Raw genomic sequence first — 21,551 nt, forward strand, 5'->3', positions numbered from 1 at the left:
GCGCCGGGAAACAAACTGACATCAGACAGCCTGGCAGAATGGTTCCAGTGAGTCAACACGACTTTTGACTTGTTTTACAATATGGATCCTTCCATGATACGGGCACTGAAGCTAAAGCAAACGGTGGAAGGATTGGTTGTATATAGAAACACTTCAGAGAAATGAGAAAGCAAAAAAGCCGGGCAGAGATTATGATGTATTTCTGCCAAGTTCACTGAGTGCACCGGCCTCCCCTGCTTCCACCCCCGCCCCACCTCTGCCGCCTGAGACAGCAAGACCTACCCCTCCTCTTCCTCCTCCTCCTCAGTCTCCTCAGCGTGAGGATGAGGAGGATGGAGACCTTTGTGACGACCCACCTCCACCTAACGAACAGTAAACAATCATCATGCTGCGGTTAAGAGACCTCTCTGCTGTGTGTCTCGATGTGAAAAACTAACAGCTGTACACCCTGTAAAAGACTTATATTGGACAGTCCATCCTCACATAGGCATAAGCTGAGTGATACTAAGTATAAAATTAACAATGTGGTTTTGTTTTATAACTTTGCTTTCAAAGAATCAGGTACAGTCTCCCTCCCTCCCTGACTTGTAATTGGAGAAACCGTGTAACAGTCTATCATCATAGGTTTTTTGTTTTTAATGTAACAATGTTCCCAATACTGTATGATGAATATGACTGCAATACTATATGCCATAAAAATTGTATGACGACCCACCCATTAGTGTATAGGCTGGGCTACCTGGACGTGATCGTATCGATCACACTAGGCAACCATAAAGCAATCATGTTGCTGCTGCTTCATTATCAGTGCATATATCATTGTACCTGTAAATAAATGTGAATTTCTTTTTCACATTATCTTTTCATTATTGATGTCTAGTATTAGTTATATGTGTAACATCTACAGCCTTTTGTATGGTCTAAGACAATAATGATGTAGGTACTGACAGACTATTCATCTTGGAAACAGATGACGAAAACTCATGATGTTGATAAATACAGTACTATAAGTATTTTTTTTATGATTTTTTTTTTTTTTTTGGCCCACTGTGCAGCTTGCAGGATCTTAGCTACCCGATCAGGGATCAAACCCGGGCCCCCAGCAGTGGAAGCACAGAGTCCTAACCACTGGACCGCCAGGGAATTCCCTATGATTTTTTTAAGTTTTTTACTGAATTTGTTACAATATCGATTGTTTTGTTTTTGGTTTTTTGGCTGCGAGGCATGTGGGATCTCAGCTCCCCGACCAGGGATCGAACCCGCACCCCCTGCATTGGAAGGCAAAGTCTTAACCACTGGACCCCCAGGGAAGCCCCACTATGATTTTCTTAATTAACATTTTCTTTTCTGTAGCTTACATAATTGAAAGAATACAGTATCTGACATGTAACATACATGTGTCATGGACCGTTCATGTTATGGGTAAGTCTTCCACTCAACAGGAGCTATTAGTAATTAAGCCTTGGGGGGGGGTCAAAGGTTATGTGCAGATTTCCGACTGCGTGGGGGTCGGTGTCCCTTGACACAGGTCAAACGTACGTTGATGTTGTCGGGGTCGGATTCTCACTGCGGGGACAGGACATGCAGACGTGGAACGAGGGAGGCAAACGGACGCCACAGAGGTGGGGCGGAGCTGGAGGTGTCGGCATGCTGCTGTGACCTCCCACACCTGTGCACGCGCACAAGCGTGTGCCCACGTGCACGCGCGCCTGTCCTGCCTCTCTCCGCAGAAAGGGCCTGGAAACACGGGCATCCTGATAGCAACGAGCACGCTTTGCACCCAGATCTCGGTCTCTGAAACCAGTCCCTGCCCAAAGGAGCCTGGCCCTCCAAACGGCCGACTCCAGGGTGGAGACAGAGAGGCCCGAGGAGCCTGGGTGGGACTCCTTGGGCCAGCACGCAGGGAAGTGCTCAAAGCCTTAACGACGGGGCACGCAGCCGGGACCGCACGGCTTGACAGGCCCCCCGGGGGAATCTGCAGTTTGAACACCAAGGCAACCGACAGGGCAGCTCACGGCCCACAGAGGTCCAGCAGCAGTCCACGCGTGCAGGCTGACGACCGGGGGCCACATCTAAACACTGAGAACTGCCGATGACAGGTAAGTAACAAACGCTCACGAGAAACAGGCAACGGGGGAAGCTGGGCGCCCGCTGAGCGGCGGGCGGCCGCAGCAGGAATCACCAGGGGGCGCCGTGTCGGCGAGGTTTGGGGAGGGGCCCGCACAGACTGCTTGTCTGCTTCGGTGGAAAAAACAGTAACTACAGGTCAGGAAGCGCCACCTCCTTCCGAGGCACCGAGGCACTCGGGCTGGAGGCCAGGCGTAGGCAACTGCCTCTGGAATGGCTCAGGAAAGACTGCCTGTCTCTACGCACACGTGTGTAGCGTGTGTGCACGTGTGCACGTGCACGGTGTGTGTGCACGCGGGCAAAGCACACTCAGTTCCCTGCATCGTCTTCAGTGCCTGGTGAAGTCAGACACATGTCAGGAACTCAGTAAACACTGTTCAGCAAAGTGGGAAAGTGCCCAAATCACTTAAACAAAACCCAGGTGGAGGCAGTCTCTGGCAGCATCACCCGAGATCGACAGTAAGAAGACATTTACAATTTGATTCTCACTCTTTTTGAATGCGTTTATCTCCTAAAGCCTCATCTGAAATGGAAACGGCCGCCTGTGACCACAAAGAAGGCCCCGCCCCGAGGGCCGGGTGCTGGTGGGGACGAGTCCAGCACGTGCCGAGTTTCTGCGGCTACGCTGCCCCAGGGGGACGCCCTTTCAGGGGCCGAGAGGCCACAGCCTGCTGCCCAAAAGCAGCTCCGCGGGCAAGACCCACGTCCTGCTGCCGTTGACAGCACTCGGTCTGGACGGCAAACAGCATCCCACCCACCGTCACCCCGGCAGGGGTGCCGGGCCCCTCGTCCTCACAAGCGGTGGGCGGCGTGGACGTGGCTGTCCCGGCTGCGGACGCGCCCCCGTGAGGGCGCACCCCTGGTCCTCTGCGCGTTTCCCGTCTCGTCCCGTCGGTCGGAACGCCGACGTTCCCGGAGGGCCTCTGGCTCCTCCTCAGGAAGGCCCGAGAAGCCTCTCCAGAAGCACCAGCTTGGTCTGCAGGTTCACGTCAAAGGGGGGCAGCCTGGTGAGGTTCAGGCTCAGGCCGGCGGTGCCGGGGACGCTGGCCAGCACCCGGTGCGTGTCCCGGTAGGGGGCCAGCTGCCCGGGGACAGCCTCCACCAGGAGGTGCGTGTAGGCCAGCATGTGCTCGGAGCCGGGCCGCACGTCCTCCCTCTTCTCGTACCTGCGAACGAGAGCAAGGCTGTGTGCCCCGGGGTCCGTGGCGGCCCCGGGAGCCCGTGCACGAGACGAGGACGTACCTCCAGGCGCTGTTGACTTCCAAAAACCGGGACGCACCTGTCTGGGCAGCGGCCACGTCGATGTGCACCACGACATCTGCGGAAACCGCGTCTGCTCGGTTAGCGCCACGAACCCGGCACCCCCGGCCAGAGCCGCAGCCGGCAGCGGGGGGCTGAGCGCCTACCTGTGCGGGGGGGCACCAGCTCGTGCAGCCTCTGCATCGCCACGCCGCCAGGGTAGTTGAAGTGGGACACGTACGAGCCTGTGGCCGAGTATGCGGCGTTCACCACGAGGTGTCCTATCACGAGGAGGGACCCCACTTTATACAGCCAGGACTTCTTATAATTATTCAGCCTGTAAAAGAGCAGTGCACCTTGCGGAAAGGCAACGGCAGCAGCAGAGCAGAACCTATCGTTGGGAGCAGAAACCCACTGCCCGCTGTCGCTGAGCGAGAGTTAGCACCAAGCAGGCAGACGTGACACTGTCTCTCTGAAATTCCACCCAGATGCCAATTTAAAACTTATATTACATTTTCAAGCATCCCGCGTCATTACTTGGGTCAGAGCGTGGCCTCCGGGCCAAATACCGCGCCGCCTGTGTGTAAGTGAAGCGGACGGGATAAGGCGGCTGTCGCAGTGCGCGGGCAGGACCGCGAAGCCCACGGAGCGAGGCCCGCACCGTCTGTCCTTTACAGGCCAGTTGCTGGCCCTGTACACTCAGGCTGGACCCGTGACCAAAGCCTGGCCAGGCGCCCAGCTAAACGCGTCGGTTTCCCCGAAGCGCCGTCCCCTTGTGAACCGCTAAGCCGCCCCGGAGAGCCCAGGCAGCAGCGTCTCGGCGGCGGCACTCACACACGGGCACAGCCCCTGGCGGCCACGACGTTGAGCAGGGGGAAGGCGTAGATGATGAAGCGCAGCTCCTTGTGCGGGAGAAGTGAGTACAGAGCCACGAAGCCCAGCGCCGGCAGGAGCAGCGCCAGGGCCCTTCTGTCCGCGGCGCCCAGAGGCACAAAGAGCAGGCTGCAGCCCAGGCCGCGAGGCAGGGCCGAGTAGAAGTACCAGAGCAGCGGCGAGGTCTGTGGCAGGGGGGTTAAGGAGGCCACGCGCCAGCCACAGCTGCCCGTCCCCGGGCCGGGCTCAGGCGGGATCCAGGAGCGTGCGGGAGACACAGCGCTGACGGCGCCCCTGCCTGCAGCACGGGGGACCCCCGCGCCTCGGGCCACGGCGTGACCCCTTCACACGCGGACAGAGGCTGGGACTCGGGTGCCGGTGCCAGAGCCAGGCCGCGGATGGCAAGTGGGGCTGCGCCGAGTTCTTTAACTTTTCCCTCCGTTTTTCACTGTAAAAACAGACTGTCCCAGGGTGATGGGCCCACTGGGGACTCAGTAATCTATTTGCGTGTGTTTAACTACTCCAGGATAAAATGTGAAAGGAAAGCAGATCATCACGAGGACAAAGGAGACGCTTCGGCTACAGACACCGGGTGGCGGCCACTGGACCAGGGGAGGCCCAGACTGCGGGGAAGAAGGCGCCAGTGCTGGCGCTGCAGCAGCCGCCATGCTCCATCAGGTGCGGACACAGGAGGAGAGTGGCTCATCGCACAGCCCCGCCCCGTGGGCCACTGTGCAGACACTGGAAGGATACGCCCCAGTTGGAACTTTTGTTCAGGACGGTGTTGTACCAGAGCACCTTTCCTTCTGGCCACACGAGGTAGCGCCAAAAATAGGAGTCCACGGCCACCGTCAGTCCTAAGAAAAGAAGACCTCAGGAAAGAACACGGCCACCTGGGAAGCTCGGATCTCGACGCAGCTGGCTGAACGGCAGCTGCGGAGTCCTGGTCACAGGTGGATGTTCCCGAGACGCAGCCCCGTCAGCACAGAAACCAGGAGCCACCAGCAGCTTCACATAAAGGAGCTGAGGCGTCGGCACCTACCCCCCGAACGAGCCTCTTCACGCAGGTCCCTCCCTCGTGGCCGCCCGGCCTGGCTGAGACACACGAGGAGAAGAGCCCCTGATGGAGGCCCCGGGCAGCGGGGGGTGGGGGCCCTCGTGGGGGACCCTTGGGCAGAGCAGCCAGGGACCTGCACCGAGACGTTTTACCACCGCTGAAGGTGAAGGTAATTCCATTTAACGAAAAACAAAAACAAGAAACCTCCCGAGTTTCGTCTGCAGAAACAAGACAAGGAAAGCACAGACCCCAGACCGCGCGGCCGCGCTGAGCCGACTCACCTAAGCAGAGGATCCCGGCCGGCGCGGCGCAGCGCAGGGCCCTGGCCGCCGAGACCTTCCGCAGGCAGAGCGGCGGCAGCAGCGCCAGGCCCAGGAGCAGGCTCAGCTCGGCTCTGAAGACCAGGACGGCGAAGGCCGAGAGCCGGATGAAGCGCGCCCACCTCCGCCGCAGCCAGGCCGCGAGGGCTGCCAAGACTGCAAGGCACAGGCCGGGAGGCGGGCCGCTTGCGCGCTGCTCGGGGAGCCGCCCAGAGCCCTCCAGCAGCCAGCCGGCGCCTCTCAGAGCCAGACCCGCCAACGCGGCCCGGGGCCGCACCGCGACAGCCCCCCGCCCGGCCCGCGTCCTGCGCCATGGCGCAGCCCGAGCCACTTCCGCAGGCCAGGCGGCCCCGGACGGCCCCGGACGGCGCTGGACGGTGCTGGACGCCGGCGCCCGCGCGGCTTCCCGCCTCCTCCGCAGCCTCGCACTCGCACGTCCAGCGCCAACCTCGGCCGCCCCCTCCCCCTCTCCCGCCGGCCGCCTCTCCCGCCCGGTCCCTCCGAGGTCCCTGCTCCCCGCACTCGGCCCCCCGAGGCTCCCGGAGCGTCCCCACCGGCCCCGCACGCGGCTTCCTCTCCTCCCAGCTCCGCGGACCAGCTCCAGCTCCGGTCCTGCTCAAGAGAAGCCGAGCCCTGGAAGCCGGGCCTCAGTCCAGCACCGAGGACAGGGCCCTGCTCCCCTCGCAGGGTTTCTGAGACGCCCGGTGGGGAGCAGCCTTCGACGGGCAGACACGTCGGAGGGAACCCCCCAGGCAGGCCGGCCGGGCAGATACATACCCACAGGCAGGGCCAGCACGTTGGGGAGCGTCCGCGTGCAGTAGAACATCAGGTGGAACTGCGAGGCCGTCACGCAGCAGAACAGAGTGGCCACCGTGGCCCCAAACTGCCGCCTCACTTCTTTTTGTAAAGTCCAGAGTCCAAAGATCACGCTGAGTCCAAGGACGGCCCTGACTGAACAGAGAGGGTGCCATGTGTGCGACAGCGGCGGGGCGGGGCCCTTAGCGACCACGGGGTCTCGAAAGGGCCCTGAGGGAGGGGAGCTGCCTTCGGTGCTAAGAACGGGCTGGGTGTACACGGCAGAACAGTACTCGGCCACAGCGGAGGAAGCCACGCCACGGCAGCAACATGCAGGAACCCAGGGGTGATCACACTAAGTGAAGTCAGACAGAGGAGGACAAGTGTCATATGTTATCACTTATGTGTGGAATCCAAAATATGACACAAATGAACCTACATACAAAACAGAAACAGACCCACAGACACAGAGAATAAACTTATGGTTACCAAAGGGGAAGGAGGAGAGGGATAAATTAGGAGTTTGGGATCGACAGATACACACTACTGTATATAAGATAGATAATTAACAAAGATACACTGTATAACACAGGGAACTATCTTCAGTATCTTATAATAACCTATAACAAAAAGAATCTGAAAAATATACATATAACTGAATCACTTTGCTGTACATCTGGTACAATGCCATATTGTGAACCAACTATACTTCAATTAAAAAAAATAGGGGGCTTCCCTGGTGGCGCAGTGGTTGAGAATCCGCCTGCCAATGCAGGGGACATGGGTTCGAGCCCTGGTCTGGGAAGATCCCACATGCCGCGGAGCAACTGGGCCCGTGAGCCACAACTACTGAGCCTGCGCGTCTGGAGCCTGTGCTCCGCAACAAGAGAGGCCGCGATAGTGCGAGGCCCGCGCACCGCGATGAAGAGTGGCCCCCGCTCGCCGCAACTAGAGAAAGCCCTCGCGCAGAAACGAAGACCCAACACAGCCAAAAATAAATAAATAAATTTATAAAAAAAAAAATAGACACGTAAAACAAATGGAACTAAAATACATTAATTTAAATTGACAGCATATTTTTTACTGAAACTAGCGTTAGGTGAATTTGTTCATTTTGTGCTTCACTCACTATTAACTGAATTCTTTTAATTTTGAGTGTGGTGGGCCACATTTCGTGTCCTGTCACATCGTTTATTAAATACTTTTGAAACTGTCAAAAAAATGGGCGGGCCATGGAAGACGGACAGCCTAGACCCTGGCCGCCCCACCCTGAAGCTGCACCGTGCCTGGTGGCCCCGAGGCAGGGGCCTGCGGCACGCAGCCGCTGGGCAGGGCAGGAGCATCAGGACGGCAGCCCGGCACTGACCCCAGCGGCCCCGCCACCTGGCCGATACCTCCAGGGCCGCGTTTACCAAGGACCTGATGCGCAGACGTGGCCCCCAACTCTCCCGTCCAAGGCTTCCTGGCCCCCCCACGTGACCACAACAGCCTGGAGCGAGGGTGGATGTCCGTTTCCTCATCTGCCCTTTCAAGAAGCGGAACTGCTTCTTCCCCAGGAATGTGCGATTTTTAAAGCTCTCCATACAGGCCGGAGCAACCAGCCGTGAGATGGGTTTGACTGAGCTGGGAAACGTACTGCTTCTGCCCGGGGGATGGGGCTCGGCCCCCACTGCAGTCACGAGGGCACAGCCCGGCGGGGCTGACGCTGTCCCCGCTCTGAGTCCCTCTGCTGAGTGGCCGAGATTCCAACAGGTGGACCCTCCTGCACGAGGGACCCTCCACCTGGGTGACTGAGACCCTCTGACCACACTGCAGTTCTCCACCCCGTCCCCGTTTGAAGACCCGCTTACCCACTAGCTGAGAATAGAACTTGGACGCTTCCAAGAGCGAAAGCACGTAAACGGCGGGGCTGGAGAGCGCCGCGATCACCAGCGGCCCGAGGAACGTCCTGGGGACCACGCCAGGGAACTCGAGATGGTCAAACTGTAGGGAGAAGGGCAGGTCAGCCGAGGCCCCAGGAAGCGGGGGTCGATGCACGGCTCGGGCAGGAGCTCACCTTCTCCACATCCAGCCGGTGGTAGAGCAGGTCGTGCACGGCCTGCAGGTTGAAGCTCTCCTCCACTTTGGTGTAGGGGCAGGCGACCAGGTGGACGGCGGCTACCACCACCAGCAGCCCCAGGAGCCGGCGCTGCTTGCCCAGGCCCGACGGCCTCCTCCCGGCCATTCTGCACGTCAGCCTCACGGACCTTCATCCACCGCCGGCACCGCCACTCGAATCGTTTTGAGAGAATGGAGATGCAGGTCCCTGAGCTTCAAAACTCACGCTCGCGTTAACACCTGGGAAATGTGTTTGAAGGGTAATGGGAATCCTCTGAACTGCTGCAGCTTCTGTAATCCGAAAACACATCAAAATAGAACGTTGAAAGAAAAATCATGCTAGAGAAGCTTTCGTACTTTAACCAGCCTTCTTACACTTTAAGCTGTGCGAATACTTTTCCAGGAAGAAAGACCTGAGTTGCAGAACCCGAGTTTAGTCCACTGTGCAGCCGGGACCTGGGCCAGCCCGGCACTGGAGGGCAGCAGGACGACCCCCGTGCTCGAGAAGCTGAAGTCTGGCTGGAGAGTTAGGAACAAGCTGGGCTCGGCCCCCACGGTACTGGCCGAGGGAGATGGGCCGGGAGGCTGTGAAGTAGGAGGGCGGGAGGGGTGCGCCTGGAGAACTGCAGAGGGACAGCCACGAGAGGACAGGAGGTGAGGCGCAGGGCTCGGGGCGCCAGCGAAGCCCTGCACCCCAAGGATGGTGAGACAGGGCCGCGGACACCCACCCGCTGTGTCTGAGCCTCTTGGAGCCCCGGGGAGCACCACGCTGGTCGTGAGCACAAACACGTGGGCGGCAGAAAGCAAGAGTGTGTTCCTGGGGGGTGGGATGCAGACAGATGTGCCTGCAACGGACCACCCAAACACCAACAGGACTTTGGGGGGCACCCCATGGCACGAAGCTTCCTGGGAAAACCATGGAAGTGTCGGAGGCAGTTCCTACTCGTGGAAGACCTCTATCTTTCAATCTGGCGAGGGAAGGAAGATGGCAAGTTCTTCCTGTTTCTGGCTTGTCTGAAAACAGGTTTGCTTTTATTTGATCAAAACCAGAAGAGCAAGAAGTGAAAGAAGAGAACCACGGTGCTTACTGTTTGTTAAAACTACTTTTTGGTTCGAGGGAGAGGTATGAAGTCTGTACTCTCCTAGGATAGCAAGTGGGGAATCAACAACTGAGGGGGAACAGGAATCCTGTTTGATATGGTGGTGGTGGTGAGGTGAGGGAAGTAAGGGGGTCAAAAGGGCTCTAATAATTAAGAATTACCAAAATAACATGCAGTTCCCAGGAAAGTAACAGAACTTTTCCCTTACCAAATGTAAAGGCGGGATCCTTCTGTCCCCCGCTCCCCACTGTAACCTCAGCAAGGATGGACTCCGGTCATCACAGGGGGCATCTGTCTCCCCTGCTGGGCTCACAGCCTGAGGGCAGGGCTGACTCACTGCTGTATCAGCACAGCCTGGTGCATAGCAGGTGCTCAACAAACTACCTGAAGAAGAAATTCATAAAAACTAAGCGTGGGGGGCTTCCCTGGTAGCTCAGTGGTTAAGAATCTGCCTGCCAATGCAGGAGACGTGGGTTTGAGCCCTGGTCCGGGAAGATCCCACATGCTGCAAAGACCCAACGCAGCCAAAAAAAAAAAAAAAAAAAAAAAAAAATTAAAAAAAAACAAAACAAAACTAAGCGTGGATCTCATCACACCAGTTTACATTTTCATTAAAGAAACGTTAACGCTTTAATTTCCAGTGAAGCCGAAGAGACCACGGAACGTTCATATACTACTCTCTGTTCCTCTTACTGTTCGAGGGGAAAAAGGGTCTACAGAACTAGGAAGCATCTCTAAGGCCAGGCGGTCGGAGCAGCTGCGCAGGTGCTCCGTGGCAGGAACCTGACGCGGGCTCACAGCTGTCCCAGGCCAGTCCCTGCACACCCCACTCCACACCTCTGCCCAGAGAAGGTTCCCCTGCGGGAAGATCTAGACTCTGTTATTTCACAAGCTGTGGGGTGAAAAGGCACCTGCCAAACCCCACTCCGGGCCCCAGGAGCTTCTCATCCAGATAAGAGTGTGCTCTGTGCTGACGACCAAGGGCAGAAACCAACTGGCAAAGCAGCTTATTTCGGAGGCGCTGGCGGCACCCTGCATGCCCAGCCGGACCACGAGGAGACAAACAGGACATAAGCAAGTACAGAAACCACGGTCAACCCCCCACCGGGCCCGAGACGGTGAGCAGACGCACCTGCACTGGTCCACACCTGCTTGCAGCTGTTCGGGTTGTTAATCTGACGCACCCACAGGCTAAAACAGGCCACGACTTTAAAACATGTCGTTTATAGGATGGTGACCCCTCAGATTAGGTGCAAAGGCCTTCTTGTCCCCGCCTATTCGGATTCTAAGGTCTCTACTGAAACTGGTCAAGTCAGATGTTCATGTTATTAATCCCTGGCTGGAAACACAAAGGAACTGGTACTAATTCGGCCAGAGAAAACTCTGTATCATTTGTACTGCTTCCTTCTGGCAGTTCTGTCCTACTAGAAGCCAGGTAATGCCCACCTTCGTTCTTCCTAACTTAAGCCACGGGTTCCAGTGCCAATGGCCTCGGGCACGTGGGGAAATGCAGATGTCTGGAAGCCCATAAACACTCATCAGGCCCCAGGTGAGGAGCCCCAACCCTAGGTTAGGAGACTGCCCCCAGGTGAGGAGCCCACCGCCGGGTGAGGAGCTTGGCCCTCAGGTGAGGAGCCCAGCGGTCGTCCTGCGTGGACACGCACGGTGAGGCCCAAGGAGCACCGCGACAGCGCCGGCCCGGGGTCCTCGCAGCCCGTCCCGAGAGCCCCAGCCGCGCGCGCTGACCTCTCCAGCCCACGGCGCAGTCCCTCGAAGCGCCTCCGCCTGGGCTACCCTCAGCCGGAAGTCGAGCGGCGGAAACCGAGAATAGAGGCGACGCCCTTGCCCGAACCTAACATGGCCACTAAACCCCGGCTGCCGTCGCGGCGGGCGCCCTCTCTGCCCGGAGTAAAGATGGCCGCAGCGGGCGGTGCAGGCGAGAGGCCGGCGCGAGGGGCGGGCTCGGATCTCCACGCCCCCTGTGCCCAACCTTCCCGGCGGGACGCTGACCCGGGGCCTTCCTATTGGTCGCCTTTCGTGGCGAGCTCGGATTGGGCCACATGGGGACGGGGCAGGCCCAGCTGACCAATAGCGATGCGAGGGCTGGCGCGGGGCGGGGCCCCGGCCGGCGCCGTCAAGTAGCCCCGGGAACGGCCGGCGTTTCGGAGCCGGTGGGCGGCTGGAGGCGGGGGCACTCGGCCGGTTCCCGCTGGACCTCGGCCAGTGCCCGCGCGGCCGCGTTCCCGCAGCGCTGTCCACGTCGGCCCGCCATGCGCCCGCCGGCCCCGGCCGTGCTGGGGCTGCTGCTTCTGATGCTGCTGTCGCCCGGCGAGGCCACCAAGAAGCCGACGCCCTGCAAGCGATGCCGGGAGCTGGTGGACAAGTTCAACCAGGTGGGCCGGTCACCCTGCGGGGACACGAAGCCAGGGGTCTGGCCGGGGTCGCCTCGCCGTGGACCAGGGTCACCCCACCATGGACTAGGGTTGTCCCGCCGTCTACTGGGGTTACCCCCTCCGTGAACTGTGGTCACCACACCAGGGACCCAGGGTTGCCCCACCATGGACTGGGTCATCCCACCATGGATCTGGGGTCATTCCACCATGGACTGGGTCACCCCACCATGAACTGTGGTCACCCCACCATAGACCGCTCACCTCACCGTGAACGGGGTGAGGCAGCAGTGCTGAGCCCTGTGCGGCCGTCTCCCCGCAGGGAATGGTGGACACAGCAAAGAAGAACTTTGGTGGTGGAAACACGGCTTGGGAGGAAAAGACGCTGTCCAAGTATGAATTCAGGTGGGCGCCCTGCTCTTACTGGCCCAGCGCCTGCCTTTGGTGCCTGACGTGTTCCTGGGAGCGCTGACTGACAGACACAGCGTCTCTTGGGGCTTGTCACCTGTCCTTGCCTGGGGCTGGCGCACTGGCTCCTGGCTGGCCTGTTGGCTTGCACACTTGTCCCACTCGCCCTCCACTCGGCAGACACGGTGGTTTCTTAAAAACATAGGTGGGGCTAAATCCCTCCTGCCCCCCACCCCGAGCCTCCGGCCTCCTCTGGCCCCATTGCAGGGCTTCCCCTGGCACACCCCACACCCGATGTCCCACCGTGAGGACGGACAGGCCTCCCTGCCCAGCCCCACCCTCCATGTTTAGTTCTCTGCCTGGCACTGACTACCCCCGGCCCCACTTGGGTGTTTGCTGAGGGTCTTTTTTCACTGAAGTGCCACTGTAGTTGTGGCCTGGCAGCAGGTGGGGCCTCGGGACATCCCTGGGGAATGGACGCTGACCACTGAGGTGCCCTTTGCCCCGGCCTCGCCGAGCTGACGGCCTTGTGTTTCAGTGAGGTCCGCCTGCTGGAGATCATGGAGGGCCTGTGTGGGACCAGCGACTTCGAGTGCAACCAGCTGCTGGAGGAGCACGAGGGGCTCCTGGAGACCTGGTGGCTGCGGCTGTGAGTGCCCGCGTCCCCGGGGACCAGCGCCAGCGACTCCTGGCTTTTGAAATGATGTCAGGTTTAAAAAGCTACAAAAATAGTAGGGGTTTCCACACACCTGTTTTTTTCCTTACCCATGTTCCCATCCTTTATTACCAAAGTGCGACAATCCAGACGAGGGTATCAGCTGGAAGAGTCTTTTGGCACCCAGACCCTCGTCTCCCAGATCCCATGATACTCAGAAGCACGTTACACGTTCAGCTGTGTTTTTGTTTTGAGGAAGTCTGCCGCGTGAGATTTATTGAACACTTTTTAAAATCCTCAGGAAGAAGAAGTATCCTGACTTATTTGAATGGTTTTGTGTGAAAACACTGAAAGTTTGCTGTGCTCCAGGAACTTACGGGCCAGACTGCCTGGGTGAGTTTCCTGCGGGGACTCGCGAGCGTCCTGTGTGGTTCCGGTTAACCCTGTCGTGATTCCCGGCTGGGCGGGAGCTCGGGTGGGAACGTGGGCCCTGTGCAGCCTCCTCCTAGCTGTCAGGATCTTCGCCTCTGGGTATCTGGTCCCAAGTATGCTCCTAGTTCAGGGCTCCACAGACCCCCTGGTCGCCCACCTGGGTGCTGCCCTCTGGGTGCGGGGAGGTGGCCCATACGCAGCGAAGCCCGTGTGAGAGGCCAGGGCCAGGGGCATCCAGCCTCCGGGGGTGAAGAGACTGAGTGAAGCCATGGCTGCCGCCCAGGCGTCACCGAAACGTTCACGTGGATCAACTGGGCAAAGGGCACGATCCTGGCGCTCAGGCCCCACCCCGGCCGAGGCTGCCCCTGCCTTGCTTGTCCCGCTGGTGTGGCGCCACAGCGGGGGTCCTCACTGTCCCGTCCTCGGCCCCGTGTCCCGGGTGACGCAAGCCAACGCGTCCTCCAGACACCTCGCCAGTGTGGGGCTCCTATGTCCCCAGACAGAAGGGGTGAAGCAGGGCTGGGGTTTCAGCAAGACACAGAGAGCTGGGTTTATGAAGTGTCGCGGGGTGTGCTCTGAGCGGCTCGGCGTCCCCGCAGCGTGCCAGGGCGGGTCCGAGCGGCCCTGCAGCGGGAACGGCCACTGCAGCGGAGACGGCAGCAGACAGGGCGACGGGTCGTGCCAGTGCCACCCGGGGTACCGGGGACCGCTGTGCGCCGACTGCATGGACGGCTACTTCAGCTCGCTGAGGAACGAGACGCACAGCACCTGCTCAGGTACCCGGAGCTGGCTGTGTAGACGGGAGGGGGACCCGGTGACCACCGACCCAGGCTTCTGGGAGCTGAGGGCGAAGACGCGGGCCCTTGTACGATGTAAGAAGGGACATGACAGGACCAGCAGCCGGAATGGTCTCGCTTCCTGTCCCCAAAGAAGCCCCAGGAGGGAAGTGTGAGTTGCTTACCCCCGACGTCCTTCTGGAGAAGGGCTCGGAGGCTGGACAGTGTGGCACCTCCAGCTCCGTGATGTCCACGCTGGTCCCGGGGCCCCGGACCTGCACCCGGAGTGTCTGGCCCGAGCTTGCTCTCCCCGCGGCTGTCCCAGCAGGAGGCTCGGGTGTCCTTGGGTGCAACTCGGGGATCAGAGGCTGGTGTCCCCGCTGTCACTCAGGCTTAGGGTCTCAGAGTGAGCAGAGGCAGGGCTGAGTCTGGCCACGTCAGGGCACCAGCAGGGTGGGGAGGTGGCCCAGGTGAGAACCGGGACAGCGGAGGCCACGCAGTGTGACCTCCTGGCCCCAGGTCCCCGTGTAGAGGACACGCCGTCTTGGTCACCCTGGTGTCAGGTAAGGTGGGCTCTCCCACCTGGGTTCTGGGCCCCCCCGTGAGTTCTGAGATGGGCCTGTGGGGTTGCACAGGTAGAGCCTTCTCAGCTGTGATGGGCACGCTTCTGCCTTCTGGTTGGGGAGGCCCATGCCCTGCTCGTGAGGCTGCGTCAGCCCGGGATGGCGTCCTCTGACGGGGCGTAGATGTGTAAATCCAGGGAGGAAGCCACGAGTGGCACCCTGTCTCGATGTGTTTTCTCGTTGGTGGTCACTGTGTACAGGAAGACCTTTTGGGCGTCAGCAGTCATGCTGAATTCTCCCGTCAGGGCTGGCGGTGAGGCTGCACCCCCCTGGGCATCCCCGTGGAGAGTGTGCTGGGTGTCTGGGAGGCCGGCCCCTCCGATTCCTACCCCAGGCCTTTCCCGGGCCCAGACGTCCGCGCGTGTTGGCGGGCGGCGTGCGCACACGCAGCTGGGTGTGGGCTCCAGCATGCGGGAGGCTGCCTCTGGCAGGTGACGGGCAGTTCCTCTGGAGTCCGCGTTCGCTGAGCATTCTGTCTCGCCGGGCGTGGGAACCCCCGTGTGCTCTCTTCTCTCGTTCCATCCGGGGACGTTGTGAGTCCCACGAGTAGGTTTCTCTGCTGTTGAGCGTATCTTGTTCCTCTGGGATTTTTTGCTGGTTTGCGGTTTTTGTTTTCACCCTATGAACGTCAGCTCCTAATTTCCGAAACGCCCTTTGCGTCGAGTTCACTCCTGAGACGGGATCCCCACGTACTGACGGCCGTGCCACCTCTGCCTTCCAGCCTGTGACGAGTCCTGCAAGACGTGCACGGGCCCCACCAACAGAGACTGCGGCCAGTGCGAAGCGGGCTGGGCACGGGAGGGCGACGCCTGCGTGGGTGAGGCTGGTGGGCTGCCCTCCCCCGCCCCTTCCCCCCACTCTCTCGTGGCGTCTGCGCAGCCCCAGCTACCCGCAGGACACCCCACTCCCGCTCTCCGCCCCCTTCTGACTCGTGGGGAAGCAGCCTCTGACGTTCCAGGCCGTGTTTTAATGGGTCACAGCGTGGAGGCTGGGTTTGCCCGCGTGCGATCTTGCCTGTGGGGCGGTTGCTGCACGTGAACCCTCTGTGGCCTGGACTCTGGGCTGGGAAGGTGGCCCCTGCCCCCCGTCCTTGCCATCAGGTGGCCCCGGTGGTCCTGTTGGCTCAGGGCCCGGGAGGGAAGCCTGGGACTCGGGCCCAATCGTGTGTCCTCGGGCCCTGGTTCCATAAAAGAGACAGACGTGGGGTGGGGGGCTGTGGCCGGCAGGTGGACACTGCAGGCCACGGGCGGCCTCTGACTGTGGTGGACTCCGCCCGGCCCCTCGGTCTGGAGGCCCTAGCCGTGGCGCGCGGCTCTCCCCGTCCGCCGTGCCCGGCCAGCTGGGGCCCCGCCTGCTCCTGGGGTGTCTTGTCCTCGAGCCGCAGCCCGCGAGCGCTGCCTTACAGCCCGGCCGCCAGCATCTCGGCCCTGCCCGAGTCCGCGCAGGCCCAGGTGCTGGCGGGGGCGGCGGGGCGGGGGGCGGGCGGCCACCGGGCTGCCGTCCTCCCGCCAGGGCCTCGGTTTTGGTCTCATCCTCACAGCTGCTCAGCCACAGGCAAGTCGGGGGCCTCACGTCCCAAACTGAGTGGGGAGGGTGGTGCCCCCCCCCCAGCCCCGCCTAGGAGCTTCACCGCAGCCCCGTGGGAGCGCTCACGGGTCAGCCGCTGGTCCCACCTGCACACGGAGGCCCCCGAGGATGACTGACTGTGTGTCTCCCCACGGCAGTCCCTCTGGCCGGCGGTCGGGGCGCGGCTGCCGCCACAGCTGTGCCGTCCTCTGCAGATGTGGACGAATGCGCGGTGGAGCCGCCCCCCTGCGAGGACCAGCAGTACTGCGAGAACGTCAACGGCTCCTTCGTGTGCCAGGGTGAGCATGCCTCCCGGCCCTCTGGCTCCAGCCCCTTCTTCCCCTCCAGAGGCTTGCGGCTTGTCAGCGTGACCCCTGTGTGCTCTGCCACCTTAAAACGTTTACGGTGGCAACACAAGTGATAGATGTTTCCTAAAGAAGAATCAGGAATTCAGATAAGTTGAAAAAAGGGGGCAACCATCCACTCCCTGGGGAGGGGCCCCTGGCAGGCCGGTCGAGGCAGTGCTGATCTGAGCGGCCCCTTGTTACCTGTTTGTTTTTCATTCAACAGTATCGTGACCGCCTTTGCATGTCACATTTTTGTACATCGTGTTAATTACTTTGGAGCATGTTGTTATTTCACGGTTTTCTTCAACAATCTGTATCATTGAATATCTGTCATACACCGTTTCCCACAGTTACAAACTTTGAAGACCCCCGTAGGTAAAGCTTCTTACATTCTTCATTATTTTCTTTGGATGAGTTTCCGAGTTGCTCAGTTCAAGGGAATGTGGATTTTAGGGCCACCCACCCCCCCCGAAAGGTTGAAAGGTGGTGCCGATTCCTCGCCTTCCCCCCCCCCGCCCCCCCCCACCGTGTCCGCGACCATGCCGTCCTGTCTCCATGTTTGTGGACACACAGCTTCAATGAGACGCCCCCAAAGCATCACACGTTCTCTGCTGTCGTTGGCACCAAGCTCCTAGCTGGTGAGTCAGCAGTGTCACAGCTGGAGGCGGGTTTTGTTTGAGAAAAGATGCTGCCCCCCATCCTTCACGTGGCAGAGGTCGTGGAGGGGCCCCGTCAGCACTGCTTCCGCAGCCCGGCCTGCACCGAGGTCCCTTAGCAACACAGTGCCAACGGTCGATCGGTCAATCGCAGCAAGTCCGCACTTTGCCTCGAGCGCACGCTGTCTGCTCCCCACCGCCCCCAGGATGGGGACACTGGCCTCTCCCGGCTGCAGGGCCTCCGCCATCTCGTGTGTGGTTTCAGGTCGCGCTTTGCTCACAGGACGGGGGTCTCGTGTCGTCATCTCCCTCCCCTCTCGTTTCCAGAATGTGATTCTACCTGCGTGGGATGCACAGGGAAGGGTCCTGGACAGTGTAAAGAGTGCATCCCCGGCTACTCGAAAGAGAGCGGCCAGTGCGCAGGTCAGCGGGCGCATCTGCGTTCAACTCGGGGGCGGGAACCTTCCCAGAGACCACGTGCGCTGGTGGGGACGGGACCCTAGGCTGCAGACGCCGATTCTCATGTGCCCAGGGGCGTGGGGGCCGAGCGAGGGCCTGCGGGCTCCGGCTGGACGTCCCCCTCGACAGTCAAGCCTGGCTGGAACCCGGCTGGAGAACCACCGGGCTCCGCCCTCACGTTTTCGTGGACCGTCTCTTCTTCCCGCCCCCGACGGCCTGGCTCTGGGGCTCCTGTTAAATGCTCCCCTCTGTCTCCTTTCTCTAATGGGCTGGTTCCATCTCTGCGCTTTCTGCGTGGGAGTGAATCATGACGCGTGAATGCCTCGATCCTTTGATCCCCATGTGCACGTTTGCCGAACGAGGTCACCTGGTCAGCGGAATGTTTTCATTTAGACATTGACGAGTGCTCGCTGGCGGAAAAGCCGTGTCTGAGGAGGAACGAAAACTGCTACAACACGCCCGGGAGCTTCGTCTGCGTGTGCCCTGAGGGCTTCGAGGAGGCCGAGGGCGTCTGTGTGCAGACGGGGCCGGCGGGGGCCGGTGAGTGACCGCTCGCCCCACGGCCGCCCTCTGCCCTCTGCCCTCGGCCGCGGGGCCTGGGTGTGCTGCCACCTGTTCCCAAGTTAAGAAATTTACACAAAAGGTGGCCCTGGGATGATGGGAGCCGGGGTTCCTGGAAGACAAGAGCGTAAAGTCCTCTGCGGGGACGAAGCCCCTGGGGGCTCCCTCTCGCATGGAGGGAGGGAGATGCAAAGGAAGGTCAGCAGACGGGCCGCCAGCCGAGCAGCCCCTGGGTCCGGCTGAGACAGACGTGCAGGGAGGCGGCGGGAGGGGCAGCGGCTCCACGGAGGCTCCTGGGAGCCGCGACAAAGCGCCACAGGCCCGGCGGCGTCAACCCCAGAGGCCCCTTGTCTCCCAGTCCTGGGGGCTGGATGTCTGAGATCAAGGTGTCGGCAGGGCTGCCTCCCCCTGAAGCCTGTCGGGGAGCAGCCTTCCTGCCTCTTCGGGCTCTGGTGGCTGTCGCTCTTGGCGTTCCTGGGCTGGCAGCTGCGTCCCTCCAGCCTCTGCCTCTGTTTGTCACATGGCCTTCTCCCTGGAGCCTGTGTCCGAAGTTCCCTCTACTTATAGGGACACCAGCCATTGGGTCAGGGCCCACCCCAGTGAGCTCCTCTTAACCTACTCCCCTGCAGGGACCCTATTTCCAAGTAAGGTCACGTTCACAGGCACCGGGGATTAGGATGCCAACCTATCTTTTGGGGGGGACACGGTTCTTCCCACAGTCATCTCGTACAAGTTCTAGAACACGGAGAACGTGAAAGAAGCCACGTTAAAAAAGACAATGGCTGAGAGTTTTCCCGAAGGAGTAAGACTTGGCTCAGGCTCCAGAAGCTCCCCGGGTCCCGGCAGGATAAAGAGAGGCTAATCCACATGTAGACGCCCTGTAGGAACCGAGGGGCCTGACGGTCAGCGAGGGCCGCGGAGGGGCCGCGGCCACGCACCCTCTGTCCCCACACGTCACGCAGGCTCTCGTCTCGTCCCGGCTGGTTCTGGGGGCACCTCACTGGCTCCCATCGCCCATCTCTCCCACAGCCGTATGGCGGCTATGGGGTGCTGTCGGGACACCCCGGCCGTGGGGTGCTTGGGGCTGCTGCATCCAGAGGGCGCCTGGCGCCGCCCCACGGCCATGGGCAGCCTGTCCTCGTGTTACCGCGGCCCCAGCGCCGGCCTCATGGCCGTGGCCTCAGGACCTTTCGTGCTAGGATTTTACGGAGCGATCTGTTTGTTTTCTGACAGAAGTCGCAGAAGCAAGCCCGACACAGCCGTCGCCCCATGAAGATTTATGATGTGCAGCCCGTCAGAAGTCACACCCGCCCTTTAAATTATTCAGACCGTCGTCCTGGACGTGGCCCTTCATGTCACGCCGTCGCTCCAGGGGAAGCTGCTTTTGTTGAAACGGCTGATGCTTATTTGACCCTTAAAAAAGCTGCATTTCTCGGTTGTTCTTAAACAGATTTGTATATTTTGATACCGTTCTTTATAATAAAATTGGCCACTGACTGTAGTGGGCAGAGAACAGGTGTGGGTTTGTCTCGTTGGAAGCGTGTGGACCCGTAGAACGGAGTCGGCCCTGTCCTGCTGGAGCCCCCGGGCCTGCGGGGGTTTTCGAGGCAGCACAGCTGGGCTGCCCCGAGGGGCTCCCGCCCCCCACCCCCGGCTTGCAAGCACCATCAGAACCTTAACCGGGTGAGTTTCAGGGCCCCACCTCTGGGCCCCTAGAGTGAGTGTCGCCAGGGACCCTGGGGGCTAAGCTGGAGAAAACGTCAGTCGTGAACCCCAGGGCCGGGTGGTCCCGTGGGAAGAAGGCGGCATGGAGCCCCCGCACCACCCCGCAGCCCAGCCCAGCCCGTTCCCACCGGTCCGTGTGGCGGTCAGACCACGGCTTCCGCTCCAGCCCCCCAGGGCTGCCCCCGGTGAGTGCCCGGTGTCCCCCACCCCACCCACTCCCCTCGCTCACGCTCCCCCAGCCCCTCTGGCCTCCTGCCCCCCCGACCCCCCAGGCCTCACGCCATCCCTGTGAACGTCTCCCGCTGTCCTGGCGCACATAACCATCCACCTGTCCCCTTGCTGCACCTGTGCTCTCGGAGCCCGAGCTGGGCCCTCTCGCCTGGGCACTGGGACAGGGCACCTGCAGGTGGGACTCTGCCGCGGGGGTGCCTGTGGGGAAGGGACGACCACAGCACCCAAGGGCCGCAGGCGCCGGCCACGCCCCAGCGCACCTCGGGCTCTCCCCGACCTCTCGTCTCTGCCGCGGGGGAGGTGGAGCGTCCAGTCCCAGGCCTGCGGGGGGCCCCGAATCCCTAGAGGGGGCGTGGGGTCCAGTGGGTTCAGCAAGGCCAATGAGCAGCACAGGTTGGGGGCTGCTCTCGTCTGGTCCAGGCCTGGGGGGCGTCCACACTGGGGGATGGCCAGTCGTCAAGCTGACACACAGTCCTCTCGGAGACGGACACAGCGGAGCAGGCCGAGGGGCAGGGCCCATGGGAGGGCGCGGCCACCAGCAGGGGGTGATGGGGGAGACGGCTGCGTGTGGAGGGCAGCGCGGGGCCAGGCGGAGGTGAGGGGATGGGGGTCCCTGGGGAGCCTGGAGGAGGAGGAGGAGGGAGCCTGCAGTTTGGGGGCTTCCAGGAAGCCGTGTGGGCTGGGGCCCTGCGGATGGATGTCGGGTGGGTGTGGCCGGGTGCCGGGGGAGGAGCTGACCCGTAGGTGGACGAGGAGAGGGAGGCCCCTGGCCTGGGGTGCCTCGGGGAGGCGCGGCTAGAAGGCTCCCAGGAGAGGGGGGAAGGGGAAGCCTTCCCTGTCAGCTGCGGGGCTGTGGGGCAGGGGCAGCTCCAGGCCAGGGCGGGTGGTCCCTGCCCAGCTCAGGTCCTGCACGCGGGGCCCAGGCTCAGGTGCCAAAGCCATCCTGCGGTGGGGCCTCGTGACTGCACTGGGGAACTGGCCCCCTTTCCAGCTGGAACCAGATGGCCCCCGTCCTCACTGCGGGCCCTGGGACCGAGCTCACGCTCCTTGGGTGGCACTGTCTCCCCACACACGGTGGGGTCACCTGGGTGGCTGCCCTCCCCCCACCGGAGCT

The 21,551-nt window shown here is 61.1% G+C and overlaps 2 protein-coding genes across 13 annotated transcripts; one reads left to right on the forward strand and one right to left on the reverse strand.

Annotated features, from left to right (window-relative positions):
• Window positions 1-2,616: 2,616 nt before the first annotated feature.
• Window positions 2,617-11,497, reverse strand: ALG12 (ALG12 alpha-1,6-mannosyltransferase). Of its 5 annotated transcripts, XM_082349001.1 has the most exons (12): window positions 11,355-11,441; window positions 10,741-10,815; window positions 9,817-9,992; window positions 8,468-8,799; window positions 8,262-8,394; window positions 6,394-6,567; window positions 5,578-5,772; window positions 4,993-5,096; window positions 4,201-4,424; window positions 3,534-3,703; window positions 3,370-3,445; window positions 2,617-3,293 (listed from the first exon to the last, which is right to left on the reverse strand). In XM_082349001.1, the coding sequence occupies exons 4-12, from the start codon at window positions 8,633-8,635 to the stop codon at window positions 3,062-3,064; spliced, it is 1,476 nt and encodes a 491-aa protein (XP_082205127.1). In that variant the 5' UTR covers window positions 8,636-8,799; window positions 9,817-9,992; window positions 10,741-10,815; window positions 11,355-11,441; the 3' UTR covers window positions 2,617-3,061. The 5 variants fall into 5 exon arrangements, with proteins under 5 accessions (XP_082205127.1, XP_082205129.1, XP_082205130.1 ...); XM_082349003.1 differs by lacking the exon at window positions 9,817-9,992; XM_082349004.1 differs by lacking the exon at window positions 5,578-5,772.
• A 217-nt stretch (window positions 11,498-11,714) lies between these two features.
• CRELD2 (cysteine rich with EGF like domains 2) lies at window positions 11,715-19,982 on the forward strand. Of its 8 annotated transcripts, XM_082349008.1 has the most exons (11): window positions 11,717-12,001; window positions 12,321-12,403; window positions 12,945-13,055; window positions 13,363-13,454; window positions 14,093-14,269; window positions 14,789-14,832; window positions 15,614-15,709; window positions 16,674-16,757; window positions 17,789-17,884; window positions 18,283-18,460; window positions 19,715-19,982. In XM_082349008.1, exons 1-11 carry the CDS (start codon window positions 11,879-11,881, stop codon window positions 19,762-19,764), a joined length of 1,134 nt encoding a protein of 377 aa, XP_082205134.1. In that variant the 5' UTR covers window positions 11,717-11,878; the 3' UTR covers window positions 19,765-19,982. The 8 variants fall into 8 exon arrangements, 7 of the variants coding, with proteins under 7 accessions (XP_082205132.1, XP_082205134.1, XP_082205133.1 ...); XM_082349006.1 differs by lacking the exon at window positions 14,789-14,832 and having other exon boundaries at window positions 11,715-12,001; window positions 15,525-15,709; window positions 16,656-16,757; XR_014233064.1 differs by lacking the exon at window positions 14,789-14,832 and having other exon boundaries at window positions 11,716-12,001; window positions 15,525-15,709; window positions 16,656-16,757; window positions 18,314-18,460.
• Window positions 19,983-21,551: the final 1,569 nt, after the last annotated feature.

Source organism: Balaenoptera borealis (genome assembly GCF_965194805.1).
Source record: "Balaenoptera borealis genome assembly, chromosome: 13".
In the NCBI taxonomy this organism is placed as follows: Eukaryota; Metazoa; Chordata; class Mammalia; order Artiodactyla; family Balaenopteridae; genus Balaenoptera; species Balaenoptera borealis.

Excerpts from the sequence above, each read along its gene's own strand:
- ALG12 (XM_082349002.1), bottom strand. The coding sequence starts at position 8,635 with ATGGCCGGGAGGAGGCCGTCGGGCCTGGGCAAGCAGCGCCGGCTCCTG. Across the intron at positions 6,568-8,261 it reads GTTCTATTCTCAGCTAGTGG|TCAGGGCCGTCCTTGGACTC; the intron begins GTAAGCGGGTCT and ends CTCTCTGTTCAG. Across the intron at positions 3,446-3,533 it reads GCTGGTGCCCCCCCGCACAG|ATGTCGTGGTGCACATCGAC; the intron begins GTAGGCGCTCAG and ends CGGTTTCCGCAG.
- CRELD2 (XM_082349006.1), top strand. The coding sequence starts at position 11,879 with ATGCGCCCGCCGGCCCCGGCCGTGCTGGGGCTGCTGCTTCTGATGCTG. Across the intron at positions 16,758-17,788 it reads CGGCTCCTTCGTGTGCCAGG|AATGTGATTCTACCTGCGTG; the intron begins GTGAGCATGCCT and ends TCTCGTTTCCAG. Across the intron at positions 17,885-18,282 it reads AGAGAGCGGCCAGTGCGCAG|GTCACCTGGTCAGCGGAATG; the intron begins GTCAGCGGGCGC and ends TTGCCGAACGAG.